At 34.5% G+C, this 21,968-nt stretch overlaps 3 protein-coding genes and 2 long non-coding RNA genes across 7 annotated transcripts; 2 read left to right on the top strand and 3 right to left on the bottom strand.

Annotated features, from left to right (window-relative positions):
• The first annotated feature begins 1,764 nt into the window (after positions 1-1,764).
• Positions 1,765-9,112, top strand: LOC141387773 (glycerol kinase 3). The gene is made up of 8 exons (XM_073957956.1): positions 1,765-2,084; positions 2,178-2,306; positions 2,374-2,503; positions 2,671-2,885; positions 3,292-3,504; positions 3,578-4,023; positions 4,080-4,441; positions 7,955-9,112. Exons 1-8 carry the CDS (start codon positions 2,013-2,015, stop codon positions 8,161-8,163), a joined length of 1,776 nt encoding a protein of 591 aa, XP_073814057.1. The 5' UTR covers positions 1,765-2,012; the 3' UTR covers positions 8,164-9,112.
• Positions 8,966-14,283, bottom strand: LOC141387774 (gustatory receptor 10a-like). Of its 2 annotated transcripts, none has more exons than XM_073957957.1 (2): positions 12,519-14,283; positions 8,966-9,127 (listed from the first exon to the last, which is right to left on the bottom strand). In XM_073957957.1, exons 1-2 carry the CDS (start codon positions 13,596-13,598, stop codon positions 8,966-8,968), a joined length of 1,242 nt encoding a protein of 413 aa, XP_073814058.1. In that variant the 5' UTR covers positions 13,599-14,283. The 2 variants fall into 2 exon arrangements, 1 of the variants encoding a protein (XP_073814058.1); XR_012408635.1 differs by lacking the exon at positions 12,519-14,283 and adding an exon at positions 10,974-11,221 and having other exon boundaries at positions 9,023-9,127.
• LOC141387778 (uncharacterized) lies at positions 12,317-18,978 on the top strand. Of its 2 annotated transcripts, none has more exons than XR_012408638.1 (4): positions 12,317-12,570; positions 12,643-12,720; positions 12,817-13,411; positions 18,840-18,978. It is a non-coding gene; the product is annotated as an uncharacterized lncRNA (long non-coding RNA). The 2 variants fall into 2 exon arrangements; XR_012408637.1 differs by lacking the exon at positions 18,840-18,978 and adding an exon at positions 14,272-14,754.
• On the bottom strand, positions 15,275-16,379 carry EMRE (Essential MCU regulator). The gene is made up of 2 exons (XM_073957958.1): positions 16,238-16,379; positions 15,275-16,178 (listed from the first exon to the last, which is right to left on the bottom strand). The coding sequence occupies exon 2, from the start codon at positions 16,144-16,146 to the stop codon at positions 15,841-15,843; it is 306 nt and encodes a 101-aa protein (XP_073814059.1). The 5' UTR covers positions 16,147-16,178; positions 16,238-16,379; the 3' UTR covers positions 15,275-15,840.
• Positions 17,740-20,276, bottom strand: LOC141387777 (uncharacterized). The gene is made up of 2 exons (XR_012408636.1): positions 19,936-20,276; positions 17,740-19,856 (listed from the first exon to the last, which is right to left on the bottom strand). It is a non-coding gene; the product is annotated as an uncharacterized lncRNA (long non-coding RNA).
• Positions 20,277-21,968: the final 1,692 nt, after the last annotated feature.

A 21,968-nucleotide genomic window follows, 5' to 3' on the forward strand; every position in this document is an offset into this window, starting at 1 on the left:
ATTTATTAAAGACATATTTCCTTTCTCTTGTGCCAGACACTGAAAATAACACATGAAAATATTTTAGCTTTTATGAGAGAGCGGAATTGAAGGAGCTCCCTTTCTCCCTTCTTACCCATAAGCTCAAAACATTTTCATGAAAATTTTCATAGTCTGGCAGAAGACTTTGATTTCAATTATGCTGTGATTTCAAATATGATTATTTTACAAAAGTCCCTTCTTAAGCACTTTTTTTATCTTAAGACAAAAAATACATACATACATATTTAAACAAGATATATTACATACATAAATACAATGCATATTTTATCCTACACATAAAACTGCTGCCATAAATAAACTACATATTTATCAATTATTTATAACAGAGAAAAAAACATGTTATCATTATATTTATTATGTACTATTATTAAAAGAATGTTTAAAAAAATTATTAGATTTTTCTAATTTATTATTTTTATTTTGTTCTTTATTGTATAAGTTTTATTGTAGCTTAATTTTATTAAAAGAAAAATAAAAAAACAAAATCATAAAACAAATCAATTATTTAATCAAAGAAACAAAACAAAACAAAAAACTATATCAAATGTTTTAAATGTTTAGTAATAAAAGAAAACAAAAAACAACCAAAAAATAAAGAAAACCCAACAATAATGTACCACATCAACAACAAAAATGCTTGTATTTAAACCAATGAAAAAGAAAAAATAAATAAAAAATATATGTTTTCACCATAAAAACAACTGGTTTTTACTTATATATTTTTTAGGACTCCAAAATAAGATCGATCGATAAAAAATATACTCTTAGAATAAATAAAAAATATATGCACCATAAAAACAACTGGTTTTGAATTATATATTTTTTAAGACTCCCCAAATAAGATCGATCGATAAAAAAAATATCCCTTAGCAGACTACAAAATCTCCCATCAAAAGTTGTTCTAATAGTAAAATCCATTTCCCAAGGTAGAATACCATTTCAGTCATTCAAGGATATACGATTGTTAGAAGACGTCATCTAGAGTCTTTTTAAATGAACAAGAAATGGTTAAAAGCAGTCTTTCTAAAAAATCTGAATGTATCTTCTTCTGTATTTTATAAGAAGGAAAAGGTTTTAATACATATGTATTTGGTCTGTTCCTTTACTTTTGAAAATGGTAAAACTGGCAAAAGTAGCAAAAGTTGTAATCTACTTCCATATGAATTGTATAGTGTCTGAAGTAAAGGAACGCTTTTCGAGTAAAAAGTTGTAAAACTTGAAGATTCTTGCGCGTAAAGGAACAGAGCAATTTTTTGATATTATGTGTGTCTGGTTAATTACAAGTTCTTGCTAGAAGAAATTTCTCCAGCAAAAACTTGCAAGTTCTCAATGAAGAACAGAGAAGAGTTAACAGACAACTTTCTGTAACAATTTGTACAAATTGTTGCAAACTATTTAGTAACCAGACGGACCTATTATAATTTTTTCATCCATTCCCCAACAAGCCATTGTGCAAATAAACGTTGCCAAATTGGCAACTCTGTGGTTGAATTACACCTTAACTAAAGACGTATCAATGAATGACATAATTTCTACACGTTTTAAACCAATAAAACAACAACAAATGTATTCTTTCCACCCCCTCTCTATAAATACAACCCACCCTCTTTATTATTTCACACTAAATACCTTAAAAACAACAAAAATTGCATTATTTGCCATAAAATTATACGTCCCCCTTAAAGTAGTAAGGTAAACAAACTCTCTCACACACAAACGCACGCATAGAATAATTTCATATTTTGACGGCTACGGCTGTTTTTTTTTCGCAGACGTTTTTACGCAATCAACCATTCTCCCGTAAACAGATGAACTAATAAAACCAATGAATAAACGAAAAAATAAACAAATCCAAATAATAAATTGTCAAAATCAAACATAAATTATTAATTTTTTCGAAAGCGGCGGGAAATTGTGGATAAAGTTGTTTTTAATTTCGTTGGGAAAATAACAGAGAGTAGCAGAAAATAATGTCTCAATATGGAAATTTTGGACCATTAATTGGTGTCATCTATTTAAGCAATACACACTGCAAATTCATGGTAAATATTTTGTTTAAAAATAAAAATGATGTGCGTATATTTAGTGGCATAAACAATTGTCTTATATTTTGTGTCTATTTCTTGTACCCATAGATTTTCTCAACCAGAAATGCTGAAGTATTGACATCTCATGAATTGAAAATAAAACAAATTGTACACAACGCCGGTTGGTTAGAATACGATCCTAATGAAATATGGAAACATACCCAGGAATGTATAGAGGTGAGATGCAACATTAAGCAATCGTAGCAATTGATTATAATTGATTAATTTCTTTTTTTCTGTTAAGGTGGCTTATAAAAACCTGGTCATATTAGAGATCAGTCCGCATGACATCATCGCTGTGGGTATTTGTAATATGCGAGGAACCACTGTTATGTGGGACAAAGAAACTGGAAATGTTTTATACAATGCCATTGGTAAATACTAGATCTGCTAAGTTATCAAATAATAGATCTCATATTTCATCAATTTCATTCATCTCCAACGAACCATTGATGTGATGTTATCACTCTTTGCTTATGCTTCTACATTTGTTTTCAATTGTACTTTCAATGTTTATTTTATTTTCTTTACGCTGCTTAAGGTTGGACTGATTGCCGCTGTACTTCATTGCTAAAGACATTGCTTAATAATGTTAAACAAAATGTTGATTACTTACGGCCTCTGTGCGGGTTGCCTTTAAGCACGTGTTTTAGCGCTTTGAAAATTAAATGGTTACTTGAAAATGTAACGGCTGTGAAAGAAGCTTTGGAGAGAAATACATTATGTTTTGGTACCCTAGACTCATGGATTATGTGGGTGAGTAGAAAAATGTAATTTAGAGGGAGGGTCATTTTAGATCATTCTCGAACGAGAACATTACAACAATTCTGAGGTTTTTTAGAGTTTATTCTGCAATTTCGAGACCACTTGAGGATTTCATTTACAAGAGCTGGTCTTTAGATAGAAGATACTTTAAGAACTTCTTTAGGCAGAAGTCCATTTTTGTTCTTCTTCTTTTGATAGCAGGTCTGTAGACAGAAAAACCTTTGTGGTCTTCATATATAAACAGAAAACCCTTTGAGGTCTACTTTTTATGGCTAAAGCCATTTAGGCTATACTTCTGTAAATTGAAGATCTTTTTATGGTTCTTCTATTTGTGATGACTTCTTCGCAAAAGTACTTTATAAAACATTTATAATTTATAATCTCTTTTCCTTTATAGAATCTTACTGGCTCCGAAACATGTGGAGTCCATTCTACAGATGTAACAAATGCACAATACACAGGCCTTATGAATATACAAACTATGGAATGGGATAAAAAACTATGTGACTTTTATCGAATACCAATGCAAATACTGCCACGAATACGTTCCAATTCCGAAATTTATGGATATATTATAGAAGGGCCATTAAATAATATACCAATTGCCAGTGTAAGTAAAACAGTCACACCACAAAACACAATATTCCTCCGCTTTAACAAAATACCTCTTCTTCTCTTTTCAGTGTATTGGCGATCAACCGGCTGCTTTATTGGGTCAACTTTCATTGAATGTTGGCCAAAATGTTTGTTCCATAGATGATAGTTGTTTTGTTCTACTGAATACCGGTGAAGAATTAATAGAATCTGAAAATGGTTTACTCTCAATAATTTCGTACAAATTAGGACCAAATACCAAGGCATGTCATGCCTTAGAGGGTGCCATAAGTAATGCTGGCTCAACAGTCCAATGGCTTAAGGAGGGTCTGCGTATTAATACCGAAATCAGTTCAAACGACAATGTCGTTGAGGTATTAAATACCTTTTTGGGTGAAAGTTCTATGATCTCATCATCATGTTCCTCGAGTATATTAAATGCTGAATGTGGTGTGGCTGCTCGACGTTCAGAAATAACATTTGTACCTGCTTTTCATGGTCTATATGCACCTTATTGGAGATATGATGCCCGAGGGTGAGTATAATTTTATTTTTTGTTTGAATTTATTTTCAAACCCTTTCATTTTCCAGCATAATTCTCGGTTTAACAAGTCAAACAACTGCCGAAAATGTTACCCAGGCCGCCTACGAAGCAACCGGTTTTCAAATTCACGAAGTTCTGGAAGCCTTTAAACGTGATACACCCACATGGAATTGGAAAGATATAAAAGAACGTTTAATTTTCGGTGGTGAATATGCTGAAAATTCCTCATTTGTACAATTTATAGCCGATATAGTTGGGTTTGTTCTCGAAAGACCACAAACTACAGCACCGTGTGCGTTGGGTGCCATGCTTGCTGCGGGAGTAACTATGAAGGCGGTAAATACAAATTATGCTCGAATTGCCTATATGCCACCCTCAGATGCCATCAGTCCAACAACAACACCAAATCGTAAGTGGGGAACGATTCAAATTCTAAGTTATAATAGAAGACGACCTCTAAAGGAGGAGAAAGGCCTCTAAGAAGGTTTTCTAAAGGCTTCTTTTATAAAATAGAGTACCCTTAAATGGTTCTTCTATAAAATATATGACCTCTGAAGGGGTGTTCTGTAAAATATAAGACCTCTAAAGGGGTCTATTATAAAATAGAAGATCTCTATAAGGGGTCTTATATAGAAAGAAGAGCTCAAAAAGGGCCTTATAGAAAACAGAAAATCTCTAAATCTTCTATAGAAGATCATCTTTAAGAGCATTTTATAGAGTAGAAGCCACCTTTTAAGGGGGGCGTCCATAAAAATTTCTAAAAGGGTCTTTTATAAAATAGAAAACTCTTCTACGGGCTAGAGGATCTCTTAAAGATTCTTCTACACAGTATAAGATCTTTTAAAGAGTAGAGGACCTCTTAAAGATTCTTCTACACAGTATAAGATCTTTAAAAGATTCTTATACAGAGTAGAAGGTCTCTTTACAGAATAGAAAACCTATTACAGAGTACAATAAGTCTTAAAGAGTCTTCTACAAAGTACAATACATCTTAAAGGGTCTTCTACAGAGTAGAAGACCTCCTATAGGGTCTTCTGCAGAGTAGAAGATCTCTTAAATGTTCTTCTACAGAGTATAAAACTTCTGGAAGAGTCTTCTATATAGGACAAGACCTCTTAAAGGGTCCTCTACAGAGTATAAGACTTCGTAAAGAGGTTTCTACAGAGTAGAAGACCTCATAAATTTCATTTACAGTGTAGAAACCCTTTTTAAGTTTCTTCTGAAGAATATAAGTCTGCTTTAAGGGTCTTCTGGACAGTATAAGCCACGAAAAAGGTCTCCTACGGAGTATAAGACCTTTTAGAAGGTCTTCTACTGAATATAAGACATCTAAGAGGGCCTTTCACAGAATATAAGACTTTTTGAAATGTCTTATATAGCGCATAAAACCTTTTAAAAGTTCTTCTACAGAGTATAAGACATCCTAAGGGGTCTTCGACAGAATAGAGTACATATTAAGGTGTCTTTTACACAGTATAAGACCTCTTAAATATTCTTCTACATATTATAGATCTCTGGAAGGGTCTTCTTAAGAGTATAAGACCTCTTAAATGGTCTTATATAAAGTATAAAACCTTTAAGTGGTATTTTATAGAGTAGAAGGTCTCTTAAAAATTCTTCTACAGAGTATAAGACTTCTTTAAGGTGTTTCTACAGAGTAGAAGACCACTTCTATGGCATTTACAGAGTAAAAAATGAAATGAAACCTATTATAGTTCCTTCTGTAGAATATAAGACCGCTTTAAGGGTCTTCTACACAGTATAAGACCACGTAAAATATCTCCTACGGAGTATAAGACTTCTTAGAGTTTTTTCTGCAGAATATAAGACTTCTAAGAGGGCCTGTTACAGAATATAAGACATCTTAAACGGTCTTATATAACGCATAAAACCTTTTAAAGGATCTTCATCACAGCAGAAAACCTCTTAAAAGGTCTTCTACGGAGTAGAATACATCTTAAAGTGTCTTCTACAGTGTAGAAGACCTCTTAAAGGTTCTTTTAGACATTATAAGACTTCTAAGAAGGTATTTTACAGAATATAAGACTTCTTGAAGGGTCTTATATAACGCATAAAACCTTTTAAAGGATTTTCTTCACTGTAGAAAATCTCTTAAATGATCTTCTAGGGAGTAGAATACATCTTAAAGCGTCTTCTACAGAGTAGGGGTATTTTAAAGACCTCTAGAAGAGACTTCTAAAGAGTATAAGACCCCTCAAATGGCCTTATATAGAGTATAAATGGTGTTCTATTGAGTAGAAGACCTCTTCAATGGCATTTGCAGAGTATAAGTATCCTTAAAGGGGTTTCTGCAGTGTATAAGACCTCTTAAAAGGCCTCCTACGGCGTGTAAGACCTATTAGACGGTCTCCTACAGAATATAAAACCTCTTGAAGGGTCTTATATAGCGCATAAAACCTTTTAAATGACCTTCTACAGAGTAGAACACATCTTAAAGTGTCTTCTACAGAGTAGAAGACCTCTTAAAGGTTCTTCTTCAGATTATAAGACTGTATACTATATAGAATGGTCTTCTTAAGAGTATAAGACCTCTTAAATGGTCTTCTATAAAGTATAAAACCTTTAAGCGTCTTCAATAGATAAGAAGAACTCGTAAAAGGTCTTCTACAGAGTATAAGACTTCTTAACGGAGTCTTCTACAGAATATAATACCGATTTAAGGGTCTTCTACACAGTATAATACCATGTAAAAGGTCTCCTACGGAGTATAAGACCTCTTAGAGGGTCTTCTACAGAATATAAGACTTCGTAAAGGGTATTTTACAGAATAAAAGACTTCTTGAAGGGTCATCTACAGACCAGAAAACATCTTAAAGGTGCTTTTACAGAGTAGAAGACCTCTTAAAGGGCTTTCTACAGAGTAGAAGACCTCTTAAAGGGTCTTCTAAAGATTACAAGACGTCTAGAATGGTCTTCTTAAGAGAATAAAACCTTTAAGCGTCTTCAATAGAGTAGAAGAACTCGTTAAAGGTCTTCTACAGAGTATAAGACTTCTTAACGGAGTCTTCTACAGAGTATAAGACCGATTTAAGGGTCTTCTACACAGTATAAGACCACGTAAAAGGTCGCCTACGGAGTATAAGACCTCTTAGAGGGTCTTCTACAGAATATAAGACTTCGTAAAGAGTGTTTTACAGAATAAAAGACTTCTTGAAGGGTCTTCTACAGAGCAGAAAACATCTTAAAGGTTCTTTTACAGAGTAGAAGACCTCTTAAAGGGTTTTCTACAGAGTAGAAGACCTCTTAAAGGGTCTTCTAAAGATTACAAGACCTCTAGAATGGCCTTCTTAAGAGAATAAAACCTTTAAGCGTCTTCAATAGAGTAGAAGAACTCGTAAAAGGTCTTCTACAGAGTATAAGACTTCTTAACGGAGTCTTCTACAGAGTATAAGACCGATTTAAGGGTCTTCTACACAGTATAAGACCACGTAAAAGGTCTCCTACGGAGTATAAGACCTCTTAGAGGGTCTTCTACAGAATATAAGACTTTGTAAAGGGTGTTTTGCAGAATAAAAGACTTCTTGAAGGGTCTTCTACAGAGTATAAGACCTCTTAAATGGTCTTCTACAGAGTAGAAGCCCTATTAAATGGTCTTCTACGGAGTATAAGACACCTTTACAAAGTAGAAAACCTATTAGAGGTTTTTCTACAGAATATACGACCGCTTTAAGGGTCTTTACAGTATAAAAACTGTTAAAGATTCTTCTACAGAGTAGAAGACCTCTTAAAGATTCTTCTACAGAGTAAAAGGCCTCATAAAGAGTCTTCTACAGAGTAGAAGACCTCATAAAGAGTTTTCTAAATAGTAGAAGACCTCCAAAAGCTCCTTCTATATCCTTAAAAAAATTACACTCCATCAAAAATATAAAAATCATAACTTCTTTGGTATATTTCCTTCCAGGTCGAGCCCTCTTATACAAACGCTGGGAATATGCTGTTAAAAAATGTCTCAGTTGGAATAATTATGAAACATTTGAAGAGGATATAGCTTTATTTGCCCAAAGAGAACGTGACACCAATCTGCCCATACGTCGTTCTCTGCCCGGTAGTTTATTTTTGACCAGTGCATTTGTATTCCTAATCGTAGCCAAGTTTCTAAATAAAAAATAAACTATGTACTATTTATCTTAAATTAAAAAAAGATATGTGTAAAATATTAGTATAGGATGTTGAAGCAATTCTCTGTTAATAATTAGTTTTTAAGTTCTTTTGCCAATGCGTACAAAGTGAATATTTTTAGTTACAGTAACAAGAACAACAACGAGAAACTCTTGATGTTAACTTAATTTTAGTTTTTAATTAATTTATTTTTTTTCTGTTTTTACCTCAAATTTTATTCAATTTATTTTTAAGTAAAATAATTTGTTTTTTTGTAAATTCTAGTCATATTTCTTTAAAAACAGTAAGAACAATTTGTAAAGTAACTGTTTAGCTTATAGTATGGCATTTTGTTAATCATTCTCTGTGGTAAAAATGACAACCACCTGTCCAACCGGTGTACACTGCCGTGAAAACAAAACAAATGTATTTTTTTGGCAAAGATATTTTTTGGCGCACATCATTGCTGCAGAAAACAATGTCAAATATGTGAGAAATTTTGTGACCTTTGCCAAACAACGAGAGAATACTTTTGCTTTGCTTTCATGGCAATGTACATGTCAAGACATTATTGCTACAGAGTAACGGCACCGTACATGGATTGACATTATTGATTTAGGTTCCTTTTTCTTATAATTATTTTTCTCTCTTCGCATAGGAATGTGAGCTTAGGGTCTTTGAAATAAGTTATTTATTTGTTTGTTTTATAGAATTGATGATGAAGTTTCCATTTCTAAATGTTTAAAAGAAAAAAAGACAATTGTTGAAATTTTTTATTTATTTTACTTTTTATTAAACACAATCTATGAAACATCTACTTTAAATTATTCCAATTAATATCAAATTGTACTAAAGTTATAAAATAAGATAAGCCTGCGGCTGCAGTTAGAAATGTTAAATGTCGATCCAAATAAAATAAACCGCATATACGAAAGCGACCATCAAATGTTATCAATGATAATGATAGATTTTCAATCTGGAAAGGAGTGAGAAAATTGAGAAACAAATTGAAAGATGTTTATCGAAAAAAGATAGGCCGACTTGCAAAATATTTCAAAACCCTATAAATGTTTTAATTTGGAAACAGGTAAGCGTCAGTTAACCGCAGTAACCCCCCTCTGAACGGTTTGGCTTTCTATACAGACGGTTCCAAGATGGAGGAATGTACCGGGGCTGGCGTCTACTGTGAAAGGCTATCTATTGAGTACACCTACAGGCTAGACAGCAACTGTAGTGTCTTCCAGGCTGAAATCTTCGCGATTCGGAAGGCAGCGGAATTGATAAAAAATTTGGATGCAGAAATCTTGAAACCGGTGACTAGCCAAGCGGCTCTTAAAGCCATCAAATCCTGCAACATCAAATCCGATGTTGTCCTTAAGTGTAGATCAGCCTTGGGAACGCTAACTAACGGCTTCCGGCTATGCTGGGTACCAGGACACCGCGACTATTTGGGTAATGAAAGAGCAGACGAATTAGCTACAGACCTAGCTATCGCTGACTCTATCAAACCACCCATTTGTCATTTCTTTCAAAATATTGAAACGTTCTCTGTCGAAAGAGCCAGTGAATTGTGAATTTTTAGAGGCCTTTGGGATACCTTTAGGCGTGGATTTTTAAAAGAATTTTTAGAGGCCTTTGGGATACCTTTAGGCGTGGACTTTTAAAAGAATTTTTAGAGGCCTTTGGGATACCTTTAGGCGTGGACTTTTAAAAGAATTTTTAGAGGCCTTTGGGATACCTTTAGGCGTGGACTTTTAAAAGAATTTTTAGAGGCCTTTGGGATACCTTTAGGCGTGGATTTTTAAAAGAATTTTTAGAGGCCTTTGGGATACCTTTAGGCGTGGATTTTTAAAAGAATTTTTAGAGGCCTTTGGGATACCTTTAGGCGTGGATTTTTAAAAGAATTTTTAGAGGCCTTTGGGATACCTTTAGGCGTGGATTTTTAAAAGAATTTTTAGAGGCCTTTGGGATACCTTTAGGCGTGGATTTTTAAAAGAATTTTTAGAGGCCTTTGGGATACCTTTAGGCGTGGATTTTTAAAAGAATTTTTAGAGGCCTTTGGGATACCTTTAGGCGTGGATTTTTAAAAGAATTTTTAGAGGCCTTTGGGATACCTTTAGGCGTGGATTTTTAAAAGAATTTTTAGAGGCCTTTGGGATACCTTTAGGCGTGGATTTTTAAAAGAATTTTTAGAGGCCTTTGGGATACCTTTAGGCGTGGATTTTTAAAAGAATTTTTAGAGGCCTTTGGGATACCTTTAGGCGTGGATTTTTAAAAGAATTTTTAGAGGGACTACTGCAGACTCTGTGAGGACGAGGAGGAGTTAGAGACGATCGAGCACATCCTGTGTCGTTGTCCAGCAATGGCTCGTAGACGGCATAGGTTAGTAGGTGTTCACTTTCCACAGTGTCTAACTTTCTACTCAACTGTGGAACCTGCTGTGATCTACAACATCATCAAAAATCTGAAGTGGCTGGGACAGTGCAACCTGAACGCGTAAATTAATTCAACTATTCTGCCTACCAATAAAAATAAATCTTTTTCTCCTACTCTAAAACTATTACTCCAGTCTTAAACTTTCTTGTAACATATTCGTTCTTCACTTTGCTAACAACTTCCTCTTTTTATTTTTTCCCCCTATCCTCTCTTTTTCCATCTCCTCTTTTCCTGCAGTTTTTTTCTACTGGATGATCACAATGGACCGGAAGGTCTCCGAGTGACGCAGTCACAAGTTAGTGGCTGCACATCCCCTAACCTAACCTATCCCACCCCCAAATAAATTTGTCCCATCCCACCAAAAAAAATGCAACCAAAAAACTTACCCCCCTCCCCCACTTTTCACTCGCGAGTAAATCGGAGCCCTGGTAAATACTCCTTTATGGACATCTATAAAGATTTCTTCATTGTCGTTTGTCCCGGTCCACACTAGCGTGAATTTCATTAAAAAATTTCATGAAATATAGGTGTTCTTAAATCGAATTGCCCACTACAGCAATTTTATGATTTTACTCTACTATGGACGTCGATCTAGAGCAATGGTGCACAAGAAGAGAATGCTATTTTGGGTTTTTGTATGGGAAAGAGAGTTGTAGTTAACTTTTTCGTAAAGACGCGTGCATGGCTGATCTAGAGCAGAATGCGGCACCTCTTTACTCGCGAGCAATCAAAGAGAACTTCTCTCTCCACTCACTAATTGAAAAACAATGCACTGTCAACAGTGTTCGCTCAAATTGTTGTTGTTGTGTGCCGCATTCTGATCTAGAGCAGCATTCGGCAGACAACAACAACAATTTGAGCAAACACTGTTGTCAGTGCATGGTTTTCATGGCACAATTAACAGGTAGATGCATCAGCAAACAACTACAACAAAAACGAGTTCAATGTCAAAAATGTTTTCCAAAAATAAAGCGATTCACACATTTTTTCCAACAAAATTTTGTTAGACAGTTATTAATAAACACATTATAACAAAAATCCGCCAAAAATTCACAGTTTTTCTTTTAAATTTTTGTTTTTTAATTTTGTGTTTTCAATAGGCGTGTCTTTTTACTTGATAATTTGTAATAATTATTACGAAATGTTACTAAATTCTGTCTTTTTAAACAAAAGTTCAGTAAAAGAGAGCGAAGTGAGAGAACAATTTTGACAGTTGTTTGCTGAGAAATTGCTAAAAGTTGCTGAAAGAAATTTTCCCAGCAACATTTAGCAAGTTCGATCAGCTGTTGTTTAATCATCTGCTAATGGTAAGCTGCTCAATGTTTACCTTATTTTTGTAAAAAAATACTATAAATATTACGATTCAGCTATATTTATTGATCATTTTATTAATATATTAATATTTTTTTTATTTATTTTGCTTAAAATTGAATAACTTTTTCATTGCTTTGGAGTTAGTTTTTCTTTCATGCATTGGCGCCAATGTTTTTGTTTTGGTTATCAACTGTTATCTTGCTAAAGTTTACTAAATGCTGTCTTTTTACTTTTTTCTCTATTTTCGTATCAAAGAGTAAAATCTCTCTTACTCTCTGAAAAGAAGTTACTGAATAATTATTACTGAAAAAGTAAAAAGACACAACTAATTACAACAACTTTTTTGACAGCTCACAGTACATCAGCTGGGCTGACGCGGGTACCTGTATGATTGTGCCATGATGGTTTTTCAATTAGTGAGTGAAGAGAGATGCTCTCTTTGCTTGCTCGCGAGTAAAGAGGTGCCGCATTCTGATCTAGAGACGCATAATTTCTTATCAAAATTTCATTGAAATTACTGTAGTGTGGCCCGGGACTTTATAAATGTTATTTAAAGTAATCTATTTCTTTAACAGGCCAAATGACGTGTTGGAAGCCAACCTCCAAGGTATACTTACCGTCTGCTCCAAACGCCAATCCAAGGCCGGTAGTTCTGCAAACTCCTTCAAGGTATTCTTTATCGTTTTCACCTCATTTTCAATTTGATCACTGATCATGGTCACAATATATGTATCAATGTAGAAAATTATGGCAAATATTAAATTCAAAACAATACCCGATGCCGGATATAGTGAATTTTTAAACAACAAATTGAATAAGGTAAATAAATTCGTCAAATTACTTATTAAAGTTGTGAAAATTAATCCCAAAATTTGAAACTGATGCAAACGTATGCTATCTTTATATAAATCATAGATTTGCCAATAACGTTTGCCGAACTCATCAAAACGATCACTTAACATACAACACATGTGGCCAATTAAACCAGCCCTCTTCCTAGCCTTTCTCCTTCTATACGCCACACACCTGTTATTCTCTTCCAACATTCCACACAATTGCTGTTCCAATTGACGATAAAATTTCAACGCTGAACAATTTATAAAATAAAAATAATCTGCCATATTCTCAGTGTAATTCCACAAAAAGAAGGTATAAACTTGGAAATACACTCTGACAGGATGGGCATCGGTAAAATATTCATATAGTATTTGGCCAATTTGTACCAACATCATGGCATTGATTAAACCAAATTTGAATAGCAGCATAAATTCAAAACGTTTCCTTGGAGTCTCTACAAATCCCCGGCTGGAACGATTAAATTCATCCTCCAATGACTGGCGATGTTGTGTTATATATCGTATATCCTTATAATGGACAAAATTAGCAATATATGTCACCACAACCATACAATACTTGATCAAAGTATTACTAAAATTCACCACCAATTGAAGCTGCCAACGACGATCTTTAGTCTCTACGAGATGTTGTATGGAGTACACAAAATACAAAGGTAACACAATAATAACAACAAAACTAATGAAATGGCTATATGCAACAGCCAAATAATGTTTAAAGGATCTGGTGGGCATGGTTGGTATGTAGTTTATGACCACCAAACCATAAATGTTGGCGTAGATGTGGCCAAATATGTAAATTTTGTCTTTGTATTTTTCCCAAAGACTTGAATTTGTGGACATTTTAGCGCTGATTTCCCTGGGAGTCCAAACTGAGGTAGATACTAATTGAAACTGAAATCAAGTCCTTTTGCTGCTTCCCTTGCTTTGTCATGTGTGTGCGTGTCATAACATTGGGAAAGCATAGAGCTGACATGTTTGCCACCGTATTAATCTTATCTTGTAGTGTCTGCACGCAAGGTTTTCCATGGCAATGAAGGTAGAAAATTCGGGATATTCTTAACATCAACTTGACAAGAGGAGAGGAGAAAATTAGGAAAAATTCCAAAGACTTGCTGTTTCTAAGTAGATAATCATAAATGAGTTGTAATAAAGTCCCGGTCCACACTAGAATGATTTCATTGAAAAAAAAAATGAATGAAATTATGCGTTTCTAGATCGACTTCCATAGTAGAGTAAAATCATAAAATTGCTGTAGTGGGGAATTCGATTTAAGAACGCCTAATTTCATAAAAATTTTTAATGAAATTCACGCTAGTGTGGACCGGGACAAAGTAACATTCATGGACATTTAGTTACCCTTTATGAGGATCGGAAACTTGTTACCTATGAATGGATAAATCCATTTTCCTACCTATGAATGAAAAATTCGCCTTATAAGAACGTGCATTCAAAGATTTTTCGCACTCAATGACAATACAAAATGGAACAAGAAACCTATTTTCATATCTCATAGGGAGCCTACACCATAGATCAGGAACTCCTACATGCTCGTACACCCCCTATCAACATCGTTAAATCTTGGTACCCAAGGTGGAAAATTTTTGCCGATAAATCTGAAAAGGAAAGAATGTGCGTCCTTAATTTTGACGCGCTACGAGTTAAGGACTCAGACTCAGGAAGAATATATAGCATTAACGTCAAGGTTGAGTACAACGTCTGCCATGCCGTCTCCATCCATCGATCGATGTTGTCAGGTCTTTCAAAAGAAAATTCAATGCCCAAGGAAAGAGAACCAGCTGCAGGAAGTTTTGGCGCTTACAAATGGAATAATTCGAATTACACATGGAATAATTCGAATTTCAAATGGAATAATTCGAATTACAATTGGAATAATTCGAATTACAAATGGAATAATACGAATTACAAATGAAATGTTACGAATTACAAATGAAATGTTACGAATTACAAATATAATTCTCGAATTACGTCTGAAAAATGTGTAGACCTCTAAAGGTTCCTTTATAGGCCTCTATAAAGGTTACTTTATAGCCCCTGTAAAAACTCCTTTATATGCCTCTGCAAAGCCTACTTTATATGCGCCAAAAAAGTTTATTTTATTGGCAAAAATAAAGTTAGTTTTATAGGCACCAATAAAAGTTCCTTTATAGGCGTCTATAAAGGCTCCCTTATAGGCATCTACAAAGGTTTTTTATAGGAGTCTATAAATGCTTCTTTATAGGCGTCTAGAAAGGCTTCTTTATGGGCATCTAAGGTCCTTTTATAGGAGTCTATAAAGGCTTCTTTATAGGCGCCTAAAAATGCTTTATTATATTAAAACAGTTTTTTTATGGGCGTCTACAGGTGTCCATAAACACCTACATATATAGGGTTCAGTACGATTCCCTTTAAAGATCACCCATAAACGTCTATTCATGTGTTACATTAACTTCGTAGTTGAAAATTTGAATTCCCAATTTCTGCGAATGAATCATTTGTTTATAAATAAAACACACATGTTTAGTTTAGGTACATATTAACATAATTAATATTCTAATTTATTTCGTTGATTATAAATTGGTATCTTTTAATAATTATGTATTTTAAAAAGATTTAATCAATTTGTCAATTAAACAAGAAAATGCTTTCGTTTTTGAGAAGAATCATACATCATTATCGAGTATATCAGCAGAATAAAGAGCCTTATAATTATGAGAGAATGAGATAAGAGAGATAGAAGAACGAAGAAAACAATTTTCGATCTCACAATTTTTCATTGATACTTTTTTTGGTAAAAAGAAAAATAAAACTGTGCGTTATTAACCAACCAAACAAACAAGGAATATACGAAATTTTCCGAACAAATTAACATAACCTTGAAAAGATTGCTGGCAACCACTTGATTTCCCATCGGTTGCTTGTATGTTTTTTGTGTTAACTTTTTTTTATCGTTCCTTAAGATTCACTATATAACAAGTAGTACATATTGACTAGTGTTTTGTGTTGTGCTCCAATACTTAAAAAAATGTGCTATTGTCGTCTTGTAATCTCTGGGGGGCAAAACAATAACCAACATGCAATTCATTTAATCCTCATCATCATCATCGTCTTCTGGCACAAACAGATCATTTTCTTCGAGGAAATTTGCTACCGATTTACTAATGGCTGCCCCAATAAAAAGACCAGGCAATACAGAACACAAAACACCAACCATTCCGAAGGGAGTTTCTTCAGGTTTTGGTTTCAGTGCTCCGCTGCGAAAATGAGTAGATTGTCGTCTTTGTGTCGCCTCTTTAATGGTTCTGCCCAAAAGTTGTCTCATAACGGGCGAAGAAGAGGACGATAAGATTGTAGTGGTTGCTTTAATTTGTGCGATGCGTGTTACTAACATTGTGCTTTTGTTTTTATATGGATTATTGTGGACTAGAAGATAGAAATTCGTTATTTAAGAATATATTTTTTATTTTTTTCTAGATTTTTACCCCAATTTCCAAAAATAATGCGAAATTTCTCTGACAAGTGTAAATATAGGTGACAACTGATTGAATGAGCAACAAACTGCAACCAACTTCACTTGAATGTTGAACGCAATCAAAGCGCTTTGGCGTTTGTCGTCTCGTGTAACCGTTAAGTAGAAAAACATTGAAATAACGTTAAATTTTTCAACTTTGTAGCTTTTTCCATGGTTCTGAATGAGATTTGCGATGCTAAAGAAATATTAATCTTGTCAATAACTACACCAACGTCCCAACAACGGGTTTAAAGAACAACAAAGGAGTAAAGGCCTGCGTACATAAGCTGCCTTGCCTGCTTACTTCTGATAAAAGAATAAAAAAGAAAAGGGCAACCCAGTTCGAAATTTCCTCGGCCTTCTTTAGTCTTATGCCAGACTATGAAAATTTTCATTGAAAACGTTTTGCCATTTTCTTCCAAATTTTCATTGACATCTACACACATATTTGAAATCATATGAAAATTTTGATATTTTCATTGCTTTGAATTGGTTTGAGAGTTACGAATATAAACACAAAGAATAATTTCAGATTACAGAACCTTGTGTACGGAGTTTCACCCCCTTCATACCTCTTACCAACAAACTCGTTTTCACGTTAATGAAAATTTTCATAGTCTGACATAAGACTTATTCTTTTATTTTAATTATGTCAAAAATTAAGCAGGAAAGCAAGGCAATCAGGAAAGCAAGGCAGCTTATGTACGTAGGCCTTTATACTATAGAATGACATTTAAGAGCCTTCAAATTTCTGACAGTTACAACAAAGAGAAGTGGAAGTGGTGTCCCTGCAATCTTTTGCACCATTCCATATTCTATTTTATAATTCATGAAATGTTCGTGGAACTGCTGAGCAAGTTATGTGGCCTAATATTAGCTTGTTTTTGGAGTGGAGTACAGTCGAACTTCTTTATAACGTAGCTGTATATTCCTTGCTGGAGTCGTAGGTGCCGCGTCAACCCATCCATCACATTGTGATGGAAGATCCACGTTGTCGCACCTCAACGGAGGCCGACTTCCGCATTTTTAGTTGCTTTGTATTCGTGCATGAAACTAGGGGTTCATAAATCGATTTCCCCACTAGTGGAATTTCATAAAATTACTCTATGTAATGTGCCCGGAGGCAAGTATGACCTCTATTGGTTACCAAGGTGACAATGGCATTTGACTATTTTGGCTCCGGCTTAAGCTCTAGCGGCGAGGAGGTGCACTTGGGCACATACAAAAAAATATATCAATTTATCAGAAAACCAGGAAAAGCCTTGTTGTTGTATTGAATTTGGTTGTTGTTGTTGTTGCTGGTACCCCTAGGTGGAATTTGGGTACCCTCTGCCCTCCCTATGGGTTCCTAGCATAAACCCCCTAATGGGCCTCATGACTATGAAGACCCCCAAACGTAGATTATGACTGCCCAGTTACCTTTACATTACCTTATTATTATTATTTTCTCCAAATTAATTCATATTTTGATCGTTTTCCTTATATACAAGATTCATCACTACATTTATTCATGTACGTATAAAACAATTCAGGTTAAGGCTTATGATTACTTAAGGCTATTATGCTTAAGTCTAGTAATACTTTAATTCCATTTTTTTTTTTTTTTTGTTTAAGTGAATTGAAGAAGTAATATTATGAAATAATATTACCAATGTAAAAATGATAAACTATGTGGTTCTAAAAAAAGTTAAGGATACACTCTCTGGTGATCTCCCTATTATCCTGTGCCATTACGCACAGTATCAAGTGAAGACTAATGCCAATTTAAATTCTTAACCCTATCGAGCTCGAAATGGTATAGGTTTTCTTTATGGGACACTATGATTCAACATATGAATTTGAAAATAATTTCTTAAATAGGGATATCACTTCGATGTTCTGTACAAGTTGAAAAAAATATGTCTATACGATTTTGTATAAATGGAATAATTCGAAATGTTAAATCATTTAAAAACAAAAAAAATCAACAATATGTCTGATCAACATCAAATATTTCTTTGAATATATATATATAAATTTTTGTATGAATGTAACAATGCGCGTATAATCAACAATTATAAATATAACTAAACTCAAGAAAAACGATAATAATTACGTCAGTAATTATCATCAGGAGTATAAATATGAATCTGGTTTAAATCTGTTGTTTGATTAGTATTTATATATACTCATAGAAATAGTATAAAAATTTATGAGATATAATTTTTGAATAATAATCATACTTAATAATCATATATAAATTCGCTAATAGAATTAGGTAATTATAATTAATGAAATATAATTATAATTACAACGATGTGCAGGTATAATTATATGTGTATGCAATCATAATTAGTAATTGATAACTATAATTAAGCATACCTTTAAATTCATACATGCTTATAAAGTCACTAATTAGTTATGCATATGTGCGTTTGATTATAATTTGGCGAACATAATTATAACCAAACTCATATATGTCCAAGCAAAATCACATAAAAACATTCAACACTATAATCACTGCAGTTCAGCTTCTGGTTGATAAGTTAGGCATCATTTACACTGCTAATCTCATAATGGTTTTTTACTTACAGTAAATCCGGAAAATTTCTGATTAGATTCTGATGAAATATGATGGTGGATGAAAGATGATTGAAATTGTGTAATGATGATGTGGGTGTATGTGCGGGATAATGATGATGATTTCCTTTTTCATAATCCAAAATAAGCTGTGAAATCGTCTATGGGTTGAGGTATCTTGATGGCTGGGACTATTGAAGATGATGATTTTCTGATGCACAAAAAAAAACTGAAGAATGGGCTATTGCGATGAGGTATTGGACGATGAGGTGCAACAGACGTTGATATAAATTAGATTTTTGACAAAATTTGGTAATAAAATATGTGGACCAATCCACGTGTTGGTTGGATATCAAAGAAAAACAATCACCATTTATTCCGTATGTTTGGTTCAGATATTCCGGGGCGTTAAAAAGTAAAAAAAAAAAATCCACTGGACATACTCGCTAGAGAGCGCAGATGTTGTGGGCCTCGAAAGGCTGGTGTAAATGGCTCAAAATGTGGTGGCCGTTGACGCACAGGTATTATATAGTTGCTTTGGTTGGTGCCACAAGTGGTTGGGGTTGCAAAAGTTTGATTGGGTTTGGTGGAATTTACCCAAAAATTATCCTACAGCAGGCGAATCAAATCCAGATAATTCTGGATAAAACACACTGTGGAAAGATCGTTGGTTGAAGTTTGGTAACACGGGCAGATGGTGTTTGTGTACCAACAAGTTTAATGACTGTACTTCAAGCGTTCCAAGTAGATATTTTCCAATTAGCAGGAGTAGAAATTTCTTGAAGCTGCGACAAATCTCAGGAATTGGCATAAATTGTTTAGAAACCGGCATACAATTTTAATGGGGTGGCAAGAAGAATTCTTTTGTTGAATACTAGTGGTTTTGTCAGAATTGGATTAGCGATGTTGTGGAATATAAATTTTGTTCTCAGCCTGAGAGATGGCGTGGTACTATAGTACCGTTATCCAACAACGTGTTTCCCAAAGCGTGGTCATACGCAGGGTACAGTCTTCGCAACCATGTGGCGATTCTATCAAAGAAAGAAAAATGCAATAAAATTGCATATAAATACTGTTTTTGGAATAATCCTTTAATGTGCACTAACTCACCTTTTATAGTTTGCTGCACCAGATTATTTAACAATTGTTACTTACAATTGTTTTCACCAAAATCACTAACACATTTTAGTACATCCAATTGGATGTACTTTTCTTTTAACTAATTAGTGTGTATACCACTAACGCACAATTCTTTGCCAAATTCCACTTTGTTTACCTTGGTCTGATCTCGCCGGCTGCAACTTTTGCAAATGATGCAAAAACATATGCAGTCGGTTAGGGATCACCAGGGCGAAATTTGCTTCGACCAATGTAATGCTGACACGTCAGCAAAACATCTGATCGCCATACAGTGTTGCACGCAGGTGGTGATTCTTTTAAAATGACGTAGGCAGCAGGGTGACATAACATCTATAGACTCTTTCTGAAAGAAAGGGTGCTTCTATAGACCCTTTCTGAAAGAAAGGGTGCTTCTATAGACTCTTTCTGAAAGAAAGGGTGCTTCTATAGACTCTTTCTGAAAGAAAGGGTGCTTCTGTAGACTCTTTCTGAAAGAAAGGGTGCTTCTATAGACTCTTTCTGAAAGAAAGGGTGCTTCTATAGACTCTTTCTGAAAGAAAGGGTGCTTCTATAGACTCTTTCTTAAAGAAAGGGTGCTTCTATAGACTCTTTCTGAAAGAAAGGGTGCTTCTATAGACTCTTTCTGAAAGAAAGGGTGCTTCTATAGACTCTTTCTGAAAGAAAGGGTGCTTCTATAGACTCTTTCTGAAAGAAAGGGTGCTTCTATAGACTCTTTCTGAAAGAAAGGGTGCTTCTATAGACTCTTTCTGAAAGAAAGGGTGCTTCTATAGACTCTTTCTGAAAGAAAGGGTGCTTCTATAGACTCTTTCTGAAAGAAAGGGTGCTTCTATAGACTCTTTCTGAAAGAAAGGGTGCTTCTATAGACTCTTTCTGAAAGAAAGGGTGCTTCTATAGACTCTTTCTGAAAGAAAGGGTGCTTCTATAGACTCTTTCTGAAAGAAAGGGTGCTTCTATAGACTCTTTCTGAAAGAAAGGGTGCTTCTATAGACTCTTTCTGAAAGAAAGGGTGCTTCTATAGACTCTTTCTGAAAGAAAGGGTGCTTCTATAGACTCTTTCTGAAAGAAAGGGTGCTTCTATAGACTCTTTCTGAAAGAAAGGGTGCTTCTATAGACTCTTTCTGAAAGAAAGGGTGCTTCTATAGACTCTTTCTGAAAGAAAGGGTGCTTCTATAGACTCTTTCTGAAAGAAAGGGTGCTTCTATAGACTCTTTCTGAAAGAAAGGGTGCTTCTATAGACTCTTTCTGAAAGAAAGGGTGCTTCTATAGACTCTTTCTGAAAGAAAGGGTGCTTCTATAGACTCTTTCTGAAAGAAAGGGTGCTTCTATAGACTCTTTCTGAAAGAAAGGGTGCTTCTATAGACTCTTTCTGAAAGAAAGGGTGCTTCTATAGACTCTTTCTGAAAGAAAGGGTGCTTCTATAGACTCTTTCTGAAAGAAAGGGTGCTTCTATAGACTCTTTCTGAAAGAAAGGGTGCTTCTATAGACTCTTTCTGAAAGAAAGGGTGCTTCTATAGACTCTTTCTGAAAGAAAGGGTTCTTCTATAGACTCTTTCTGAAAGAAAGGGTGCTTCTATAGACTCTTTCTGAAAGAAAGGGTGCTTCTATAGACTCTTTCTGAAAGAAAGGGTGCTTCTATAGACTCTTTCTGAAAGAAAGGGTGCTTCTATAGACTCTTTCTGAAAGAAAGGGTGCTTCTATAGACTCTTTCTGAAAGAAAGGGTGCTTCTATAGACTCTTTCTGATAGAAAGGGTGCTTCTATAGACTCTTTCTGAAAGAAAGGGTGCTTCTATAGACTCTTTCTGAAAGAAAGGGTGCTTCTATAGACTCTTTCTGAAAGAAAGGGTGCTTCTATAGACTCTTTCTGAAAGAAAGGGTGCTTCTATAGACTCTTTCTGAAAGAAAGGGTGCTTCTATAGACTCTTTCTGAAAGAAAGGGTGCTTCTATAGACTCTTTCTGAAAGAAAGGGTGCTTCTATAGACTCTTTCTGAAAGAAAGGGTGCT

The sequence above is a fragment of the Musca autumnalis genome, unplaced genomic scaffold, assembly GCF_047663935.1.
Source record: "Musca autumnalis isolate F117 unplaced genomic scaffold, ASM4766393v1 scaffold_5, whole genome shotgun sequence".
Taxonomy (NCBI): domain Eukaryota; kingdom Metazoa; phylum Arthropoda; class Insecta; order Diptera; family Muscidae; genus Musca; species Musca autumnalis.

Coding starts and splice junctions, on each gene's coding strand:
- LOC141387773 (XM_073957956.1), top strand. CDS start 2,013: ATGTCTCAATATGGAAATTTTGGACCATTAATTGGTGTCATCTATTTA. Junction 2,307..2,373: donor ATACCCAGGAATGTATAGAG/GTGAGATGCAAC, acceptor TTTTCTGTTAAG/GTGGCTTATAAAAACCTGGT. Junction 4,442..7,954: donor TCCAACAACAACACCAAATC/GTAAGTGGGGAA, acceptor ATTTCCTTCCAG/GTCGAGCCCTCTTATACAAA.
- LOC141387774 (XM_073957957.1), bottom strand. CDS start 13,598: ATGTCCACAAATTCAAGTCTTTGGGAAAAATACAAAGACAAAATTTAC. Junction 9,128..12,518: donor ATTGGCGTTTGGAGCAGACG/GTAAGTATACCT, acceptor ACTCCTTTCCAG/ATTGAAAATCTATCATTATC.
- EMRE (XM_073957958.1), bottom strand. CDS start 16,146: ATGTTAGTAACACGCATCGCACAAATTAAAGCAACCACTACAATCTTA.